This window comes from Gymnoscopelus microlampas, assembly GCF_963454915.1.
Source record: "Gymnoscopelus microlampas genome assembly, chromosome: 19".
NCBI classification, from domain to species: domain Eukaryota; kingdom Metazoa; phylum Chordata; class Actinopteri; order Myctophiformes; family Myctophidae; genus Gymnoscopelus; species Gymnoscopelus microlampas.
In genome coordinates this window covers 23572731-23590429 of record NC_139956.1, presented here as the reverse complement: position 1 = coordinate 23590429, position 17699 = coordinate 23572731, and the positions used below count along the sequence as shown (strand labels likewise).

The 17699-nt window shown below is 43.3% G+C and overlaps 1 protein-coding gene across 7 annotated transcripts in view; it reads right to left on the bottom strand.

Annotated features, from left to right (window-relative positions):
* Positions 1-3606: 3606 nt before the first annotated feature.
* Positions 3607-17699, bottom strand: part of mark2b (MAP/microtubule affinity-regulating kinase 2b) — an 80481-nt gene continuing 66388 nt past the window's right edge. For 3 of the 7 annotated variants that reach the window (XM_084043086.1, XM_084043092.1, XM_084043089.1), the window contains 5 exons: positions 16988-17263; positions 10468-10494; positions 6019-6057; positions 4941-5050; positions 3607-4099 (listed from right to left, as the gene is read on the bottom strand). In XM_084043086.1, the coding sequence (XP_083899212.1) occupies positions 3747-4099; positions 4941-5050; positions 6019-6057; positions 10468-10494; positions 16988-17263 (805 nt within the window). In that variant the 3' untranslated portion in view covers positions 3607-3746. The remainder of the gene's footprint in view (positions 4100-4940; positions 5051-6018; positions 6058-10467; positions 10495-16987; positions 17264-17699) is intronic. The other 4 variants (XM_084043087.1, XM_084043090.1, XM_084043088.1 and 1 more) reach the window with 4 other exon arrangements.

Sequence of the window (17699 nt, the reverse complement as noted above, 5' to 3'; positions counted from 1 at the left end):
GACGGTTGATATGCAGCTAGACGAACATGCAAAAAGAATAGGTTTCAGATTCATAACTGGTGCTGTTGCCCTTTAAAAAAAAAACACACAATTCAACAACCCATTTGTTACACTGGTTTTAAATGCAACCAGCTTAATTTTTTAATATCATTGTTTTTATTACTATCATTGTAATTTTTCATCATTTCGTCTTTGCACAAAAAACAAACAAATAATACATTTGTCAGGAGTCGATCAGCCCTCCCAGCCCCCAAGTTCCCACCACTAAAGTTACAGTTTGCTCAAAAAAACAAAAAACAAACCACATTTAAAATCAATGTAAATTACAGCAATGTAAAACGAAACATCAAATAAAATCAATCCTGAAAGAGAAGAATGATAATAAAACAAAAACAGCAACAGGCAGAATAATAATTAGAATCCAATACCCAGCACCGTAATACAATGATCAACTTTAAAAGAAAAAAAAACGAACAAAGATTTCGCAAATTGTGACGTATTAAAAACGTGAAAAAAAGAGACAACGGGTGTGTCACTGTGAAAGAGAGAAAGGGAAAGTAAAATGTTAAGTTAGCTACACCTGTTGAGGGGACATTTGTGACCCATCGTGCCTTTTTGACCCCCTCATTTCCAATCTGCTCCGCTATAATCCAGAGAGCCGTCTGTCCCTGAAGAAAGTTATTGACCACACCTGGGCGTGTGACAATTCGGGACGGGTCTTGCCCCCTGTCTGTGAGTCTGAGAGACCAAGAAGCCACTGTTGTCTTGTCTTTTCTTGTTTGTTTGTAAGAGGATAATTTAATGCCAAATGCCGTTGTACGCACCGAAAATAGCCAATCTATAAGCTCACAACGCGTTGCGTCTGCGACGTGTTGTGAGCTTGTAGATCGACTATTTCTGTTGCTCGTCACAATCGTACGACTAAGTATAAATCTTAGTAAACCCAGTAATGTGCACGGACACGAATGGGAGGGAAGGGGCAGAGACACAGAGAGAAGGAAAATGTGAGACATGGGATATGGGGACATTCTCTGAGACACACACACACACTGGGTCTCCAAGGACTTTGAGTTTGGCTTTGTCCTTGGGGAGTGTGCGCAATGGAAGGCTATATAAACACGCCCTCTCTCCTCTCTGCACTTAACCTGCTTCCTCCTCTCTCTCGATTCCATTTCAAGTCATTCTGGACCGGTGACAAGTTAAGGCTGAGAAAAAAAAAGAAAAAAGAATGACAAAGACTAAAAGAAATATATTTCTTAAAGAAACTACTTGTGTACAGCGCCCCCAAATGGCTAAAAGTAGAACAAGCAGTAGTCATTTGCCACCACCCACCCACTACCTCCACCTTTTTGTCGACATCAGCGGATATGTGCCGTAGGGGTCACTGCTGTGTGCGTGTGTTAAGTGTGAGTGCCCGTTCCAATACATTAAGTGGTGTGCGTGTGTGTTTGTGTGTGTAAGAGTTGCACTACACTGAAAAGGCAGCAATGATATAATCAGATGCGCCACCCCTGACCATACCTGACCACAACCTGTACAAACCCCACCCTCCCCCCAAAAAACAAAGGTCTCAACGACACAAAAATAGAATATTATCAAATCAAAATAGAATTGAAAGAGAGAAAATTATTCACCGTTTACTTTTTTTAAACTTTTTTCTTCCAGTGATCTGCTTTGTTTTTCTCTATTCTTTTTGTTTGTTTTTTCTAAATAGATAGCTTGGTGTTTATTTTTATTATTATTTTAACTCTTTGGAAACACGTAGTGAGAGAGAGGGGGATTGAGGGGAATTGAAGAGAGCACAGAGGATTAGATTTGAGAGAGAGAGAGAGAGAGAGAGAGAGAGAGAGAGAGAAGGAAGAGGTCAAAAGTGGGGACGGAAAGAATAGAATGAGGTCAAGTGGGGGACATTATGTCGGTTCCAAGCGCCAGGGTGGACATTTTGTGAAGGAAGGTGCAATGCCACCCAGAGCCATAACAAATATTACAAAATAAACATCAATGGTTTCCATTCGTGACACAAGTTAACCATGTGAACCCTGGCGTTCTGGGCATGTCATAATAGGCGAACATTCTGTGAAAATGGCAGATCTATAAGTTCACAACGAAGTATGTGCACTTGTAGATTGGCTGTTACCGCTATTTGACGTACAACGAAGTATATAGGGTTTAAGTGGTTAAGGGTCGTCTCGTGTGGTGGTGACTAACCACCCCAAAAATCAAGAAAAAAAAAATTGCAACACCACAGGGATGCTAACTTTCATTTATACTTCAGAGAAAAGGCAACATAAAATCTTTGACAACCCGCCCCCACCCACATCTTTTCCAGTGCACAACTTTTTTTTTCTTTTCTCGTTAAAGCAACCTGCATTAAAAGAGGAAAAGACAAGAATTAAATAAAGAAAAAAATAGCGAGAGAGAGAGAGAGAGACAAAGATCAAAAGCTTCAGACTAGAGAGGTTTCGGTCCGGCCATGGCGTTCCGAGCCCAGTTGGCACGGGACTTGGTGAGGTGGAGGGGGTCGGGAGGAGGGGGGTGGTCGCACGTGGAATTCCAACAAACACTCCAAGAGGCGAGGTGAAGGTCTGTGGTGGGCGTGCGGCATTCAGTTCACACATTAGAGGGAGAGGAGTGTGTGTGTGAGTGTGTGTGTGTGTGTGTGTGTGACTGTATACACACACACAAGGTTGAGTGTGTCGGGAGACTGGGTGGTTTGGGTTTGAGGGGGAACGATTTCAAAGAAGTCCATTTTTGGAGTTGGGTTGGGAGTGTCCTTTCACCAACGTGTCTGTCCGGATCACATACAGTTTGTGTGTGTGTGAGAGAGAAAGAGGTGTGTGTGTGGGGGGGCTTCCACAGTCCTGGCTCAATGAGAGTCCACTGAGATTGTGAGACTGTGTTCAACTTTCTACCTGTTCCAGAATTCCAAAGAACAAGGGACTTTTATTCCTGGGAAATCTTCTATGAAAACACGCAATTTAGATTTCCAGTCAGTTCTTTGCACCTTCTCTCTCTCTCTCACCTCCTATCTGTTCATCTCTCCATCCATCCCATCTATCGCTCAAACCAACACTCCTCCCTATTATTTTCCCGCTTTCTCATCCGGACTGTTTTGTTGTTGTTGTGTGAACCGTGGTTAGAAAACAGAATAAATAGCAGGAGAGTGGTCAAAGTGAGCACTCCTTGTAGAACAGAGTGGAGAATCATCGACATGCAGAGAAAACGTGAAAGGTTCCCTGGGAACACCTAAAGCAGAACTCGGACAGAACCCGGAAACAAAAGAACCCTGTTGTTGTTTCTGTGTAGAACATCAGAACTCAAGGAAACCAAGAGAGAGAGAGACAGAAGAAAAATCGTCAAGTCTCTTATCTACTGTTCTCAGGAAGTCGAATGAAATAAACCTTTTTTTGGACGAAACAGTCTCTTGTGGCCGACAGCTCTACTTCAAAATCATTTTAGTCATCATTGACACTTTCCAAAATGAGACCCCCCCCCCAAAATTCTCACGATGCACCTCACCTGCGTGTCCATGACATTCATTCCCAAACCCCACCCAAAAAAATCCCGCCCCGATACAGCCTCCCCCAATACAGCATCACTGCCACTGGGCATTCAGCGCCGCCCGAACCTCTACAAACAACTAAATGCACCCCCTCCACCACCACCCTCCCCATGAACTCCCAGCACCCTCCTGCCTACCCATCTCTCTCTCTCTCTCCCTGCCTCGGTGCTCGGCATCGCTTGGCTCACAGCTTAAGCTCGTTGGCGATCTTGGACGCGATGTTCTTGAAGGCGATGGACGTGCCAGAGATGCGCTTGAAGCGCACGCCGTTGAGCGAAAGGCGCGGCAGCTTGCACACCTCCATCTCCCACTGCACGAAGTCGTCGCGCGCCGGGCTGCCCGACACGCACAGCAGCATGTATCGCTCACGCAGCTCGTACTCGCAGCTGTTGGAGTCCAGCACCTTGCGGATCTCGCGCATCATCTCGGCAGGCTCCATCGACGACGTGGTCTTCATCGACCACGTGAAGCGCAGCGAGCGCGGCTTGGTCGGGTCCTTGGGGCCGGCCAACGTCGTTGGTGGGGTGCCGGTACCACCTGGGAGGGAAGGGAAGGATAGACGAAGAGGATGGATGGAGAGGAGAGAGAGATGACAGAAATTGAGAGAGAGAGATGAAAAGATTAGAGAGTGATGAGGACCTTATTCATCTTGCATGCAATGCATCCAACAAGAACCCTAGCGTTCCTATTCTGGAGCAAACTTTGGTCGAAAATAGCAGATATGTCGCTCGCCTAACTGTCCAGCTCTTTAGTAAACAAAATACATTTTCAGGTATGGATACCATTATTATCCAGTCAGGAGAGAGAACCCCACAAAGATAATTTATCAGCCTAAATTTTATAGTGTTCCAGTCCCATTCTTTTATTTGTTTCATCACAGGATAAAATTTGTATCCCGACCTGAAAAATATCTTTTCTGTTGTAGAGAGAAGACACCAGTACCAGGGACACCCTTGGACTGAACAACTCTACAGCAATGATTATTTTTTTAAATCAGAATATAGAGCTATTTAACACTTATTTTGTATATCAGTTACACCCCCTTTAAACATCTCTTGTAGCCAAAAGGGAACATTAACCGACCGTCATGATGGCAACAACTAGGGAAACGTAGATGACTACAAGTAAAATGTTAAAAGTATTATTAACCCATTCAAACCGGGAACGCATCTGGGTAACCACTTTATCCATATTTTATACTTTGGCTATTCAAAAATAGCAGATATACAAGCTCATAGATATCATAGAGCTTGTAGATCTGCTATTTTGAATAGCCAAAGTATAAAATAATGGTTATAGCTAAAATGACACAGATGCGTTCCCGGATTGAACAGGTTAACCAGTTAAGGAAAATACATCCTTAATAAGGCAGCATTACCAGTGTTTCCAGATCCCGGTGAGGAGTTGTTTTCATCGTTGTTGGAGGGCGAGGAGAGCACACCGCCTGAAGTCTTCTCCGACTTATCCACTGTACTGCTCAGCATAGACCTGGATGGACGGATGGATGGATAGATGGACAAATGGGAAGGATTGGGGGGGGGCGGGGGAGAGGAGGAGGGTTTAGAGAGGGTTGTAGTGGACGAGGAAAAGCAAAAAGGGAGATGGGAAGGGAGAAGGAGAGAGGACCAGAGAGAGAGAAGGGAAATTGAGTAAGGAGAACAAAGAGAGGAGAGAGGACAAGTACGAGCACGGAACACAGGATGTGGGAGAGACAGGAAAAAGGATGTTGGAGAGACAGATGAGAGGGAGGGTGAGACATGGGACAGACAGACGAGATGAGGGGCAAATAGACAAAGAAAGAAATGTTTTTTTTCCCTCTTTTTTTCAGGGGTACTTTCCACAAGTACCCCTGTGTGTTTGTGTGTGTCTCTCTCTCTGTTGGAGACTGACAAATATCACCTGTGTGATAATTGATTTGAGCATATATTAGAAGTATGTGAAGCTTGGGTTAAACTTCATCGTATGACGGTGTCATGTGCCAAAAATAGCCAATAGAAAAGCTCACAATGTATCACATTTGTGATGCGTTGTAAGCTTGTACTGTATGTTGGCTATTTTTGGTGCGCAACAATGTCATACGAAACAAATTAGGCATTAGACTGAATGTCATTGTTTAATTACACACAAACACACATTTGGGTACTAGAAAGGATTCTTAAGTCTTGCATGCATGCGCGCACACACGCCCCACCATGCGTATCGACCTACCCACCAACACACACTCACTCGTTCACTCAGATGCTACCATTGGCTACCGGCCAAATCGCTCATCCCCTGATCGATCCACCCATCACCAATTACATTCCCGGTTAGAACACTTTCCCGGCCAATCACAACAAGGCCCCCCACGACTTGCATTATCAGCTACTGATTGGGTCTGATTGGGTAATCATTGATTGACAGCAGGCTGTTGGGTTGGGATTTTGTAGGGTTTTGGGGTTTGGTCTGTTTCTCACCTGCTCCCCTCATCCCGACCCTCTCCCTCATACGGGCTCCTCGAGAAAAATCAACAAAAGTTTAGTCTTTTTTTTTATGGCTAGCGGGCTAACATTTTCAACCTAGTAACAACTAGAGCACTGTTTAGTGGGCTAACATGAGCACAGGTCACACCACTCTCGGCACCAAGTGCGACCGTTCCAATCCGAGCGCAAACGAGCCCGATAAAAAAACCGAACAGAATAGGACTTCTCCTCCCAGTTCTAGAAATATGCTCAAAATTATTTTTATGATTAATTACTATGCCATCATGGCGACTCCTCAATGGAGCCACTGCAACATTAACTAGGGGTGGGATGTTGTATCCTTGGGTTACAAAGTGACCCTGGGAGGATGGTACGCAGTAGTATGCATATGAGATGGGATGCTTGAGTACAAATGGTTTTCAACACAATGAAATGAGAAGGGATGGTTTTGAAAAGCGGAGAAGACTTTGGAATGGTTTTGAAAGGGTAGTGGTTTGGATTGAAATGGCCCGGCGCAGTTTGGAACGGAACAGGGTGGTCGCGGTGAGGGTGGGTCCTGTGACAGCAAGGAGGCGTTAATGGGCCCACCACCTTCTGCTGTTATTAGTAACACTGAACCTACACACAGACTCAACACACACACACGAAAACAGACAGGCAGACTGATGCTGCCAAACACATATTTTCACTGACGTGTGTATATACCAACAGACAGGGTCCTAAGATACATACAAATCATAGATGGACAGACAGACAGACAGACAGACACACACACACACACACTCACGTATATTCTGTCACACACACAAAACAAAAAGCTGACAAAAGGAGAAAAGCAGACGAGAGAGAAAACAAACGCATGACAGAGCAAGTCTAAATTGACGACAACTATGAGACAGACAGAGGACATGCAAATACTGCAGGAAATGACAAATTAAGCAGTTTATAGTCTTTCTATATTTGGCATCATTCCAGTTCTGCCCCATAAAGACACATTCACATTAGCATCAAACAAAATAGCTCCTGCAAAAGAAACATGGTTAGATATATAGTAAAAAATAAATTAAAGACAGGTGAGAAAGGGTGAAACATCTTAACAGTTAATGAAAGTGGTATGGACCATGTGAGATGGAGAGCAAGGCTTTCACATGAGCCATTTTGCATGTCCAAGCCAATTACAATTGAACACTTCCTAGGAAAGATGCAAAATGGCTGCCATAACATGGCTCGATGTTTAAGTGCAACATGATGAAGTTCTACCTCGATGATGCGCTCGCTGCTTGGATCTCAAGGCTTACAGCTTTCCACTAAAGGCTAATTTATACTAGTCGCACACTAGAAAATAGCAGATCTACACAGCACACAACAACAGGTCGCACTGTGACGCGTCGTGGGCTTGTACCAACCAAGTATAAATCAGGCATTATTCTCACTGAATTATGTTGTATGGATCCAATGGTTTATGGTTGTGATTTGCGACAAGGCGGGAGGAGGTAATCAAGTCTGGTTTCGTTCATCTATCTCATTTTCAAATGAAAGGTTGCGTGATTATCAAGGGGCGAGACTATTGAGAAAAGTCACCAAATTAAAATTGTCTCTGTGTAGAAACCATGGGGTGTGGATTGTAGCTGTAGGTTAAATGAATCAGGTGTTTTTGCCTATTCCAACCAGCAGGTGGTGCATTAGCCAAGAGTAAAACACAAGCAATACTCTACCTGCTGGCAAAGCCAGGTCAACACACTCACTGGTCAAGTGTGTGTAGGATTGTACAAATGTCATTTGTATGGCATTACAAATGTCATAATTTGTAATGCATTACAAATGTGTGCATTGCCTGCGCCCATGTAAATACAAAGACAGGTGTGAACAGAAATGTGTCAAGGTCTGTGTATGCGTCATAACCAAGGAGCCTTTTATTGGTGTACTTGCTTGTGTGTGTGTGTGTGTGTGTGTGTGTGTGTGTGTGTGTGTGTGTGTGTGTGTGTGTGTGTGTGTGTGTGTGTGTGTGTGTGTGTGTGTGTGTACACAGAATTAAGATATTTTTTCCAGCCACAGTAGGTCAAAGCCATCCAGTACTGTTGCTGCTGCTGTTAGACAGAGGAGAGAGAGCCAAAGTGAATAAAAAGGAGCCATATGAAAGGAAGAGAAGAGAGTGCAGCCTCCAGAAAGAGTGCAGCCTGAGAAACAAAACACTGCATTCCCCATCCTTCCTCTATCCACTCCTCCCCGATACCTCCGTCCAAAGAACAGATGATGCAAATGAACAACAACAACAAAAATCGCCTAACACGGTTCACAAAAACAAAACAAAAACCTGAAGAACAAACGCCACTGCAGCTCCGACGATGGGATGCTCGGTCTCCAAAGCTAGATAAACAACTGTGCTGCTCCAAAATCTGTTCCAGACTCAAGAGTTTAAATACAAAAAGATCAACAAAAGAACTAGGCAGGTCAGCGGGGATATTTAAAAAAATGAACGAAATCAAAATCGAAAAGGTTAAAGCTGGACCAAAAACACCTTTCACGTTAGTTTCATGTCAAGTTGAACCCACATCTCCCGCGTGGGAGATCAAACTGATACATTTGCGCCTAGATTGAATCCCTGCTTGGCCAAGGGAGATATTGCACTTATAAGCTTCTGGGAGTACTACTCGTCAACCAGTAGGTGTCCTATCAGACGCCAGGGTCCGAATGGCTCGATGGAAGAGCAGGGAGACCACCTCCAACCACTAAAGATGTTTAAGTTATTTTTTTACCCCCAAAAAATTATATGTTTTTGCCGGCCGACCCCCATCTAAAAATATGTTGTTCCAGGGACCTCCCAAAAGCAAAGATTTGAGTAAAATGTAATTCAGTATAAAATAATGGTTATAGCTAAAAATCTAAAATGACAGATGCGTTCCCGCCCCGATTGAATGGGTTAACCTACTCTACCATACAGATTGCTTTAATTCTTTACAATAAAGGTCCAGATTGTAGCTGTAAAGCCCTTAATCATGATGACTTGCGCGTGTCATTACTATGGTAACTCTTCACTTCTCCGGTCTTTCATGATAACTGTATATTTTGTGCATACATGAAAGCTGTCCTGTGCATTATCCATCCTACCTATGGGGAGCAGTGAGTGCTATTAATTCAGCGCTCGCGGAGCAGTTAGGGGTCAAGTGTCTTGCTCAGGGACACTTCAACCAGAGTTATAATCTATCTAGAGGATGGACTGCCCCGCCCCAGGTATTAATTTCAATAAAAGTTGTTCATTGGCGGAAGAACATTCTACTTCCGCATTTGAGCACCAAATTTGGGTGCCCAAATGCGGAAATCCTGAGCATCGAGCAGGCGCACTAGGGTTTCAAACGGTAGAAGCACACGCAGTGTTTTAAATGCGGAAGTACTGCAATCCCAGATTTGACCACCAGGCGTCAGCCACTTCACTGTTCTACCATGGCTCTCGGGACCTTGTCCCACAGTGATGATATCACCTCCTGTCCTTATCCGTTAAGGGTTGGGGGGTTATATGAGTTACGGGTGAGATGATGTTTCCTCGCGTGTATCAATTGGGGGCTGATTCCCGACCGGAGGTTGAAATGAGGCGAACTCTGAACTGTAGCCTATACTCAATAGTCTCGTGTAGCAAACGATCTGAGATCTCTGCCTACCGATGCGTCTGGTGATGTCTAAATTCAATGTTGGGGCTAAAACTAGGTGGAAACAGTTTGGAGATTTAAGAAATAACTGCATTTCAAAACCAACGCAAACATCAGGATTGGTTTCCAAAGCGCTGGGAGTAGGTTTTGTTAGAGACCCTGGTCCACAGGTGGGAATCACTCATTTAGATGTCACTAGAAGTATCGAAAGGCTGAGATCTCAAGGACAACGTCACCTGTATGTGCGAGGCTGCAGGTTGTGGGTGGATGGGAGGGTAGGGGGGGTAACTAGAGCTATCACACTGCTCAGACTAGGACACCGAAATCTGGGACACAAGCGCTGTGTGCTCACACACTCTATCTGGGGGGGTGGGTGTGAGGATGGGGGGGTGGAGGAGTACTGGGAGGGATGGAGACATTGAAAGAAAGGGGTGAGGTGTTATTGTGATGCACCGTGGTGAGGAGTGGGTGAGGGAGTGAGTAAGTGAATGAACGGGTGAGTCTGAGACTGAGAGAGGGGGAGGGAGGTTAGTATAAAAACAAAAAATAAACATAAGGTCCATAAACACGGCACTCAAAACCAAAGAGCTAAAAAAAAAAGGGCCAACCACAGAAAAAAAAGAGAGCTCAAAGACCAAGGCACAAGGGAAGATTTGAACAAAAAAAGCTGCACAAAACACCAAAAAAAAAGGAGAAAATATATATAGTGTATATATATATATATATATCAAATATATTTAAGGTAGAGGATAAATGTATAAATCAAGGGGTTATATTTAACAGTGGGGATGTTGCCTACCTTCTCGGAAACCTGAACGAGAGATTTCTACAAAAACAAAGGGATAAAGAAAGAAAGAGAAAAAAGAAAATGTATGTATAAAAACTGATATATTGGACTGAGAGACACGACGAGAGCAGATTTTGAAACAAGAGAACAAGAAAAATCTACGTTAGGGAAAAATGAAAACAAAAAATTATAATGTCCAAAGTTTTTCTCCATCCAACCCCACATTGTATTTAAGTTGCGTAAAAAAGAAATAAAAATAATAATACATGAAAATCTATAACAACAATTACATGTTACTGTCTGATTAAGAGTATGAAGTGGTATTTGAATGAGGAATTAACCACTTTAGCCCTATTTTATACTTAAGCTATTCAAAAATAGCCAATCTACAAGCTCACGACTCAATGCAACATGTTGTTAGCTTGCAGATCAGCTATTTTTGAAACACTTTGAAAACGATATTATTTAGAAAAGATGATGGGACGCCAAGGTGAAAGTGGTTATGTGTTTTAAAAGTTAGGGGTAATTCATGGGGCTAGATGTGTGAAAACTGGTCATTAAATTCACAGCAAAAGAACATGGCAAGAGATTTCATAGACTGTAGAAAAATTCCAATGAGGACCAACCACATCCGACATGAGATGGAATATCATGACATATCATCACATCTTGGGATAACCCAGTAATCCTGAAAAGAAGGGCTGTTTTTGAGGTGAGATGGTCAAATATGCATAGATCATAGTCAAAAGCCTTTCTACACACACAAACACACACGTTCAAAAAAAGTGTAATCAAAACAACAAATTGAGGAAACAACTTAAATCTTAAAACAAAGGTTGAGCAACTTCCATCTCCTTCACACATGCCATTCACTGTGTGTGTGTGTGTGTGTGTGTGTGTGTGTGTGTGTGTGTGTGTGTGTGTGTGTGTGTGTGTGTGTGTGTGTGTGTGTGTGTACACACTTTTGGTCCTTTAAGTATGTTTTGATGTCAACATTTTTGTACTTTTATTCCACAAAACCTTTGAATTCTAGCTTTTTACTTGTAACAGATTATCTTTATGTGGTGGTATTGCTACTTTAACTCAGATCTTTTAAGTAAAACATCGGAGTACTTCTTCCACCACTGGTCCTAACGGAAAAGTGCTGAGGTCAGGTTATGGGATATCTTAATAAAACATACAGCTGTGTGTGTGTGTGTGTGTGTGTGTGTGTGTGTGTGTGTGTGTGTGTGTGTGTGTGTGTGTGTGTGTGTGTGTGTGTGTGTGTGTGTGTCTTTAGCTACATAAATCGCACCAGCACAGTAAAATCTCTGAGTACAAATCTGGACATGTAAGGGTCCATTTTTACACCCTCAGAATTAAAGTAACACTGAGGATTTTACTGAATGTGCAAGCTGATCCCTCTGTCTCCACCACCTTCACTTCCTTTTAGCAAGCAAGCCAGGCGTGTGTGTGTGTGTGTGTGTGTGTGTGTGTGTGTGTGTGTGTGTGTGTGTGCGCACCAAGGTGTCCCCACCAGTGGTATTTATAGTTGAAGGAAAAGTGATATCTCCGTTGTAACCATGGATACTGTCGCCATGGAGCTATGTTTGAGTGGGAGAACTGGAAAGTTGCTGCCTGTGTCTATTCGTTGTGCTCCAGGCGCGCACATACGCACACGTTGGTAGAGGTTTGGATTGTGTAGTTACATGGTGTAACTACACAATCCAAATAGTTGATCCGGTGTTTAGAAATTCATATTCCAAAATAATCTCCTTGTTGATTTGCATTGCACGCTGAAACAGCAATCTATGCCAATAAAGCTGGTTCTGCCAGTGTACTGTATACAATGGGTGGAAAAAGTACTCAAGTAAAAGTGTCAATACTAGAGTACAGTACCTGAGTAAATTTACTTTACACCACTGCTGTGTACCATCACAAAGCTTGGTTCAGCGTCGTTTTGGTAAGAAATATGTCAAATATGTTTAAAAAACATTGGAAACAGACGAAAACAATGATGAACCGAGTTTCGTAATTTCATGCACTGTCAGAATCAGCTTTGTTTGCGTTTGTTTTTGTGTTAAATAAAGTGTGACTTTGAGACCTGTTTCACCATGCAATGCATGGAGAAAATATTTTGGATCAGCAATTTTTTATATATACGGAGCAACAACTGAAGAAATCTGACCAATATTTGGAGTTACTTCATGGCAGTAACTACACAACCCATACCAACCCAAGTTTAAAAGCTTACACTTCGTACTATGACGGTCTCAGGTGAAAAAAGCTGATCGACACAACGGAATGCTGATATTATGGCTATTTTTGCAAATCTTTCACCTACTGTAATGTCACGCCCAAAACATGGTTGAAAGTGGTCAATTGTGCGTTAACGTCTCAAAGCCTAACTCCCCCACTAAAACACATTAAAACTACCAATATACAAACCTATTCCATGTCCCCGTCTCTCAACACACACTTTCTCACAGATATCCCAAACGTGCCTTCAGGGTTCATTGCTGACTATTAGGTCACAATGACTCACAAGTCTTAATGTTGTCTAGGGCTGCAACTATCGACTATTTCCTTAGCGATTATTCAATCAATTACATTTTTTTTAGCAATCTTTCAAAATTTAATCGGTTAAAAACCCTTAGGTCATTTTCTTGCATCATATCAATGGGACCCACAAATGGGTCCCGACCCAGTGTTTGGGAAAGAGTGATGTATAGCCTCTTAATGTTGAGCTCTCGTGCATTTATCGCGATCAATTATCCACGGAGGGGCAGCCTAACTGGGGCAACCTGGCCTGGAAGCAGAACTGTGGTAAAAAAAAAACGTCCAGACATGAAGCCAAAACCTCCAGAAATGTCTCCTCAGGCCAGCGCTGTTCCAAACACAAGAAGATTACAGGGCAACACGCTGCTGGGCTCTGACCAGAGTCACAGCTGGGACTTCACTGGAGTCTGTTGAACATACTGTACATATAGAGGTGAGCCTGGCCCAAACACAGGAACACGGCGAAAAACACCATAACAATGACGCAAAACCAGCGTCAAACGACACGTGGTGGTTGAACTGACAACCGTTTAAAAATAAATGGGGCTCGACTGCAAACTGAAGTGAAATCTCACTAAATACTGTATAAATAAAAGATTATAACAATGCATTCTGTTGGGAAGAAACCTTGTATCTCCATATTTATTTGTATGTTTTTTTTCACAAACTAATGCCCTATTTTATACTTCATCTGACAATGTACAGTAGCTCAAAAGTAGTGAAACGTTTCGATCTGCAAGCTCACGTGTCGAGGTGCAACACAAAGTGAACTATTTTTCCTTTTTTAAAAAAAAAATATATATATTTCAAATATACATTTTCACCTATAATGACATGCCCAAAATAGGGCCGCCGGGTTGAAAGTGGTTACATCTGTCTGTGGGTTTTTATAAATATTTAACCAATGAAAAGTATTAACAAGAGCTTGTGACTAAATAACTACATTGGATCCATTGGAACACAAAAGCTAACGCTTTGGACGTACAAGGTTTCTCCCCAATTTTGTCACCATGCCAATTAATTCCTCCCCGCACACACAATTGTGTGTCTCACTGCTGTTGTAATCCTACTGACTCACCTGCCAGTGAGGAGCCCCCACCGGGAGGACGTAGTAGAGCCTCCGTCTTACTAATTCCGCCCAACACTCCCTGCGGACAGGTGCCGCCCCAGCCCGTAGGAGTATGTGCAGTGACAAAATATCACCCTCCCTGCCCGGCTTCCCTTCCCCCCGAACGGAAAAGGCCAATTGTGTTCATATTATAGACGCTCAACAAAGTCGGATGCACCGCAGTGGATTCAAACACCCCAGACTCCGCGGTGGAGGGCACTGGGCAGGGCACTTTACCACTGTGCCACTCGAGCGCCCTATATATCAGTGGTTCTCAAACTTCTTCATGTCAAGGACCCCCCAAATGATGATGATTGTGATGCTATATTAACTCATTTAGCTGGGGACCCCCTGGTACTCTCCCACAGACCCCTGGGGGTCCCCGGACCCCACTTTGAGAACCAATGCCCTATATAACATATTATAATAGTTTTCGCTGAAAGGGTCTACCTGTTCCCTCTCGCCTCTAGGAACATTAGCTCTAAATGTGAATGTGCCATTTTCAGTTAAAACTAATGTGATTTCCAGTGAGCATGGAAGCTGACTCAGTCATCATTAATGGTGAATATGGCTGACTTGGGAGTGAAAGACTCCCTAGAGAGGACAGATAGTGTTTTTCCCCTTCTCAACTGCTGAGTCATGTGTCCTAAATAGCTAAATCTGGAATGCCAAATTTATATATAATAAAAGTGTAAAAAATTACCCTTTACGGGGGGTGTCCTCCTATTCTCTAGGCAGAGTAGAATGTTTAGATCAGGTATCAAAAGTCTGTCACATACATCAGTGGTTCTCAAAATGGGGCCCGGGGACCCCCAGGGGTCCTTGTTGGGACTTCCAGCCAGGGGGTCCCCAGCAAAAGTAGTTAACACATTGATTGCCTAGATCGAGTTAACTCGATTTTAGAATCCATCACTTGCTTGCCTAGATCGAGTTAACTCGATTTTAGCAAAAAAATATTATTATTATTATTATTATTTTTTTTTAACAAAGACCAAGGAGATATGATTTTTCAAAGATTTAGACTCCTATCCACTTCCTTGTTAACTTAAAACTTAAAAATTCTGTATCTCGGCTGAGTACTTTTTTCTTTTCAATGAAAAATCTCTTGGCATGAAACTGCAAAAAATCTGCAAAAAATCTGGCAGTGAATGTGTTAATATAGCATCACAATCATTTTAACCACTTTATCAATTTATATGTTGGTTATATAAAAATAGCAGATCTACAAGCTCACAGCGCGTCACTTTGTGCCACTGTGAGCTTGTACATCTGATATTTTTTAAACTATTTGAAAAATATCTAAAATGGATTTCTTTTTTTACATAAATCTTCCCTTTTGGGGGTCCCTGGCACAAAACAAAAATTCAGATGGGGGTCCACGGCCAAATACGTATCAATTTGGGGGTCCTTGACATGAAAAAGTTTGAGAACCAGTGACATACAGAACGCGTGACCTGTCGACATTCTATCTCACCGAGCTCGCTGTCAGTCTGAAATTAAATCAGACAGAATTTCTGACACATTGCTAAGAGTCCACTTTGTTCCTTTGCTAGCAGCACATATTTGATATTTGACACATAGTATAGCATCCATGTCTAGATAGATTTCCATTAACAATTACCCTGTCTAAAGCCATAACCTACAGAACCTCTTGCACTGCCAGTACCAACCTCAACTGGAGACTGAGCTGGACCTTTCTGTAGACTGTTTTATTTTTATTTTTTAAAGAAGGCAGGCCTCTGCAAGTGATAACTTTGATAATGTTTTACTAAAGTAATACTGGTGGTAAAAATATCAGCTGCAGTGCCATGAGATTCACACAGCTACTGTTATCCTTTACCAATATTAAAACAGGATGCCATCGTGACAGGCTTAACAACAGGATTTAACTACTGGAACTGCTATTGGCTATACTAACCACTTAACTTAAGCCCTATATACTTCTGTCTGTCCCACACTAAATAGTGATAACAGCTGATCTATACACTCCTAACACGATGCGACGTGTTGTGAGCTTGTAGATCTGCTATTTGCCATTTTTGGAAAATTCTGCTAATAATGACATGCCCAAAATTGCAACACAGGGCTGAAAGTGGTTAATCAGTAGGGTGTGTAGTATACAATTAATTGCATTTTCACACATTTGAAAAGGGCACTTATACCACACTAACTACGGTAGCATCACATCGTTTGAATTACATTTCAAGCATCGTGCAACTCTGTGGTGTGAGTGCCAGGTCATCCTACAACAGTGTCATGGCAGAAGGGGGTGTGACATTCTGAGGTACGATCCAGAGCCGTTGAAAGAGAAAGTTCTGAAACTCTTTGATCCCCCCGCAACTCGATCACATGGTTCATAAACACTGATGAACGGGGCTCAATGCTGGAACTACACAGTAGTGTTTGGAAAGATTAGTCGCCCCCATGTCAAGCGTTACTTCCAAAGCTAATTCCAAATCAACTGTAAGTCGGGTTTGGCAATAAAGTATTAAATATTGAATATCATGGGGTGACCCGACAGCAGAGTGGTTTAGTTAAGGCCTCTAATGCTGCAAAAGGGCCGGCTGGACATTTGCTGCATGTCACGCCCCTACTCTCTCTCCGTGTTTTCTGTCTTTCTTTACTGTAAACGCTCTCTCTCAATGACTCTGGCATGCTCCATTACATAAGGATACATTTGACTCATATGATCTAAAATGCATATAAATGAAGGGAATAAAAAACAATCAAGTCAATAAGTCAGATATGAATAATCATTTGGGGCAGGTGCCCCACCAGTATAAATGGGCATCACTCTACACCATCTGTCCTACACCCACAGATTTAGCTGTTCATCCGTCCGCCATCTGTTCATCCACCTTCCCTTCCCTCCCCTCCCCCGCTCACCTGCGCACAAACTTGGAGGTGAACTTGCTGAAGATGCCGGTGGCGCCGTGCGCGCGCCTCGCCTGGCTGTTGCCGTGCGACAGTGACGGGGAGGCGGGGCCGCCGGGGTAGGCGGAGCCCTGCTGGTCGCGGGCGCCCCGCTGCTGGCCGGCGTGGAACGTGCTGCGGATGCCGACCCCCCGCGAGAAGTTGGTGCGGTCCGTCGTCGCCGCCGCGCTGCTGCTGATGTTGTGGGCCGACGGCGAGGCACCGGGCGCCCGCTGCTGAGTAGGAGCACTGTAGGGAGGAAGTGAAAGGAGGACGGGACGCCATGGGAACAGACAGGATGGATAGGAGGTGAAGACAGCCAACAGGTGCGAGTGACAATGACAGACAGACAGATGGGGGAGAAAGAATACGAGGAGAAAAAGTTAAGAAATGAAGGGAATAAGGGGGAAAGAGAAGAGAAGAAAGACGAGATGGTTAGAGTCAGTTACACTGATAAAAGAACACAGTATGTTGGTACTTACCTCAACCCTAAACGGTGTGCAGGTCAAACACTGTGTGTGTGTGTGTGTGTGTGTGTGTGTGTGTGTGTGTGTGTGTGTGTGTGTGTGTGTGTGTGTGTGTGTGTGTGTGTGTGTGGAGTGTCTGTTAGAGCCTGATGTTTCTTGTAATCCTAAATGATCCAAGCTGGTGTTGTGGAGGCCAGATGAGGTCAGTGACTCAAACA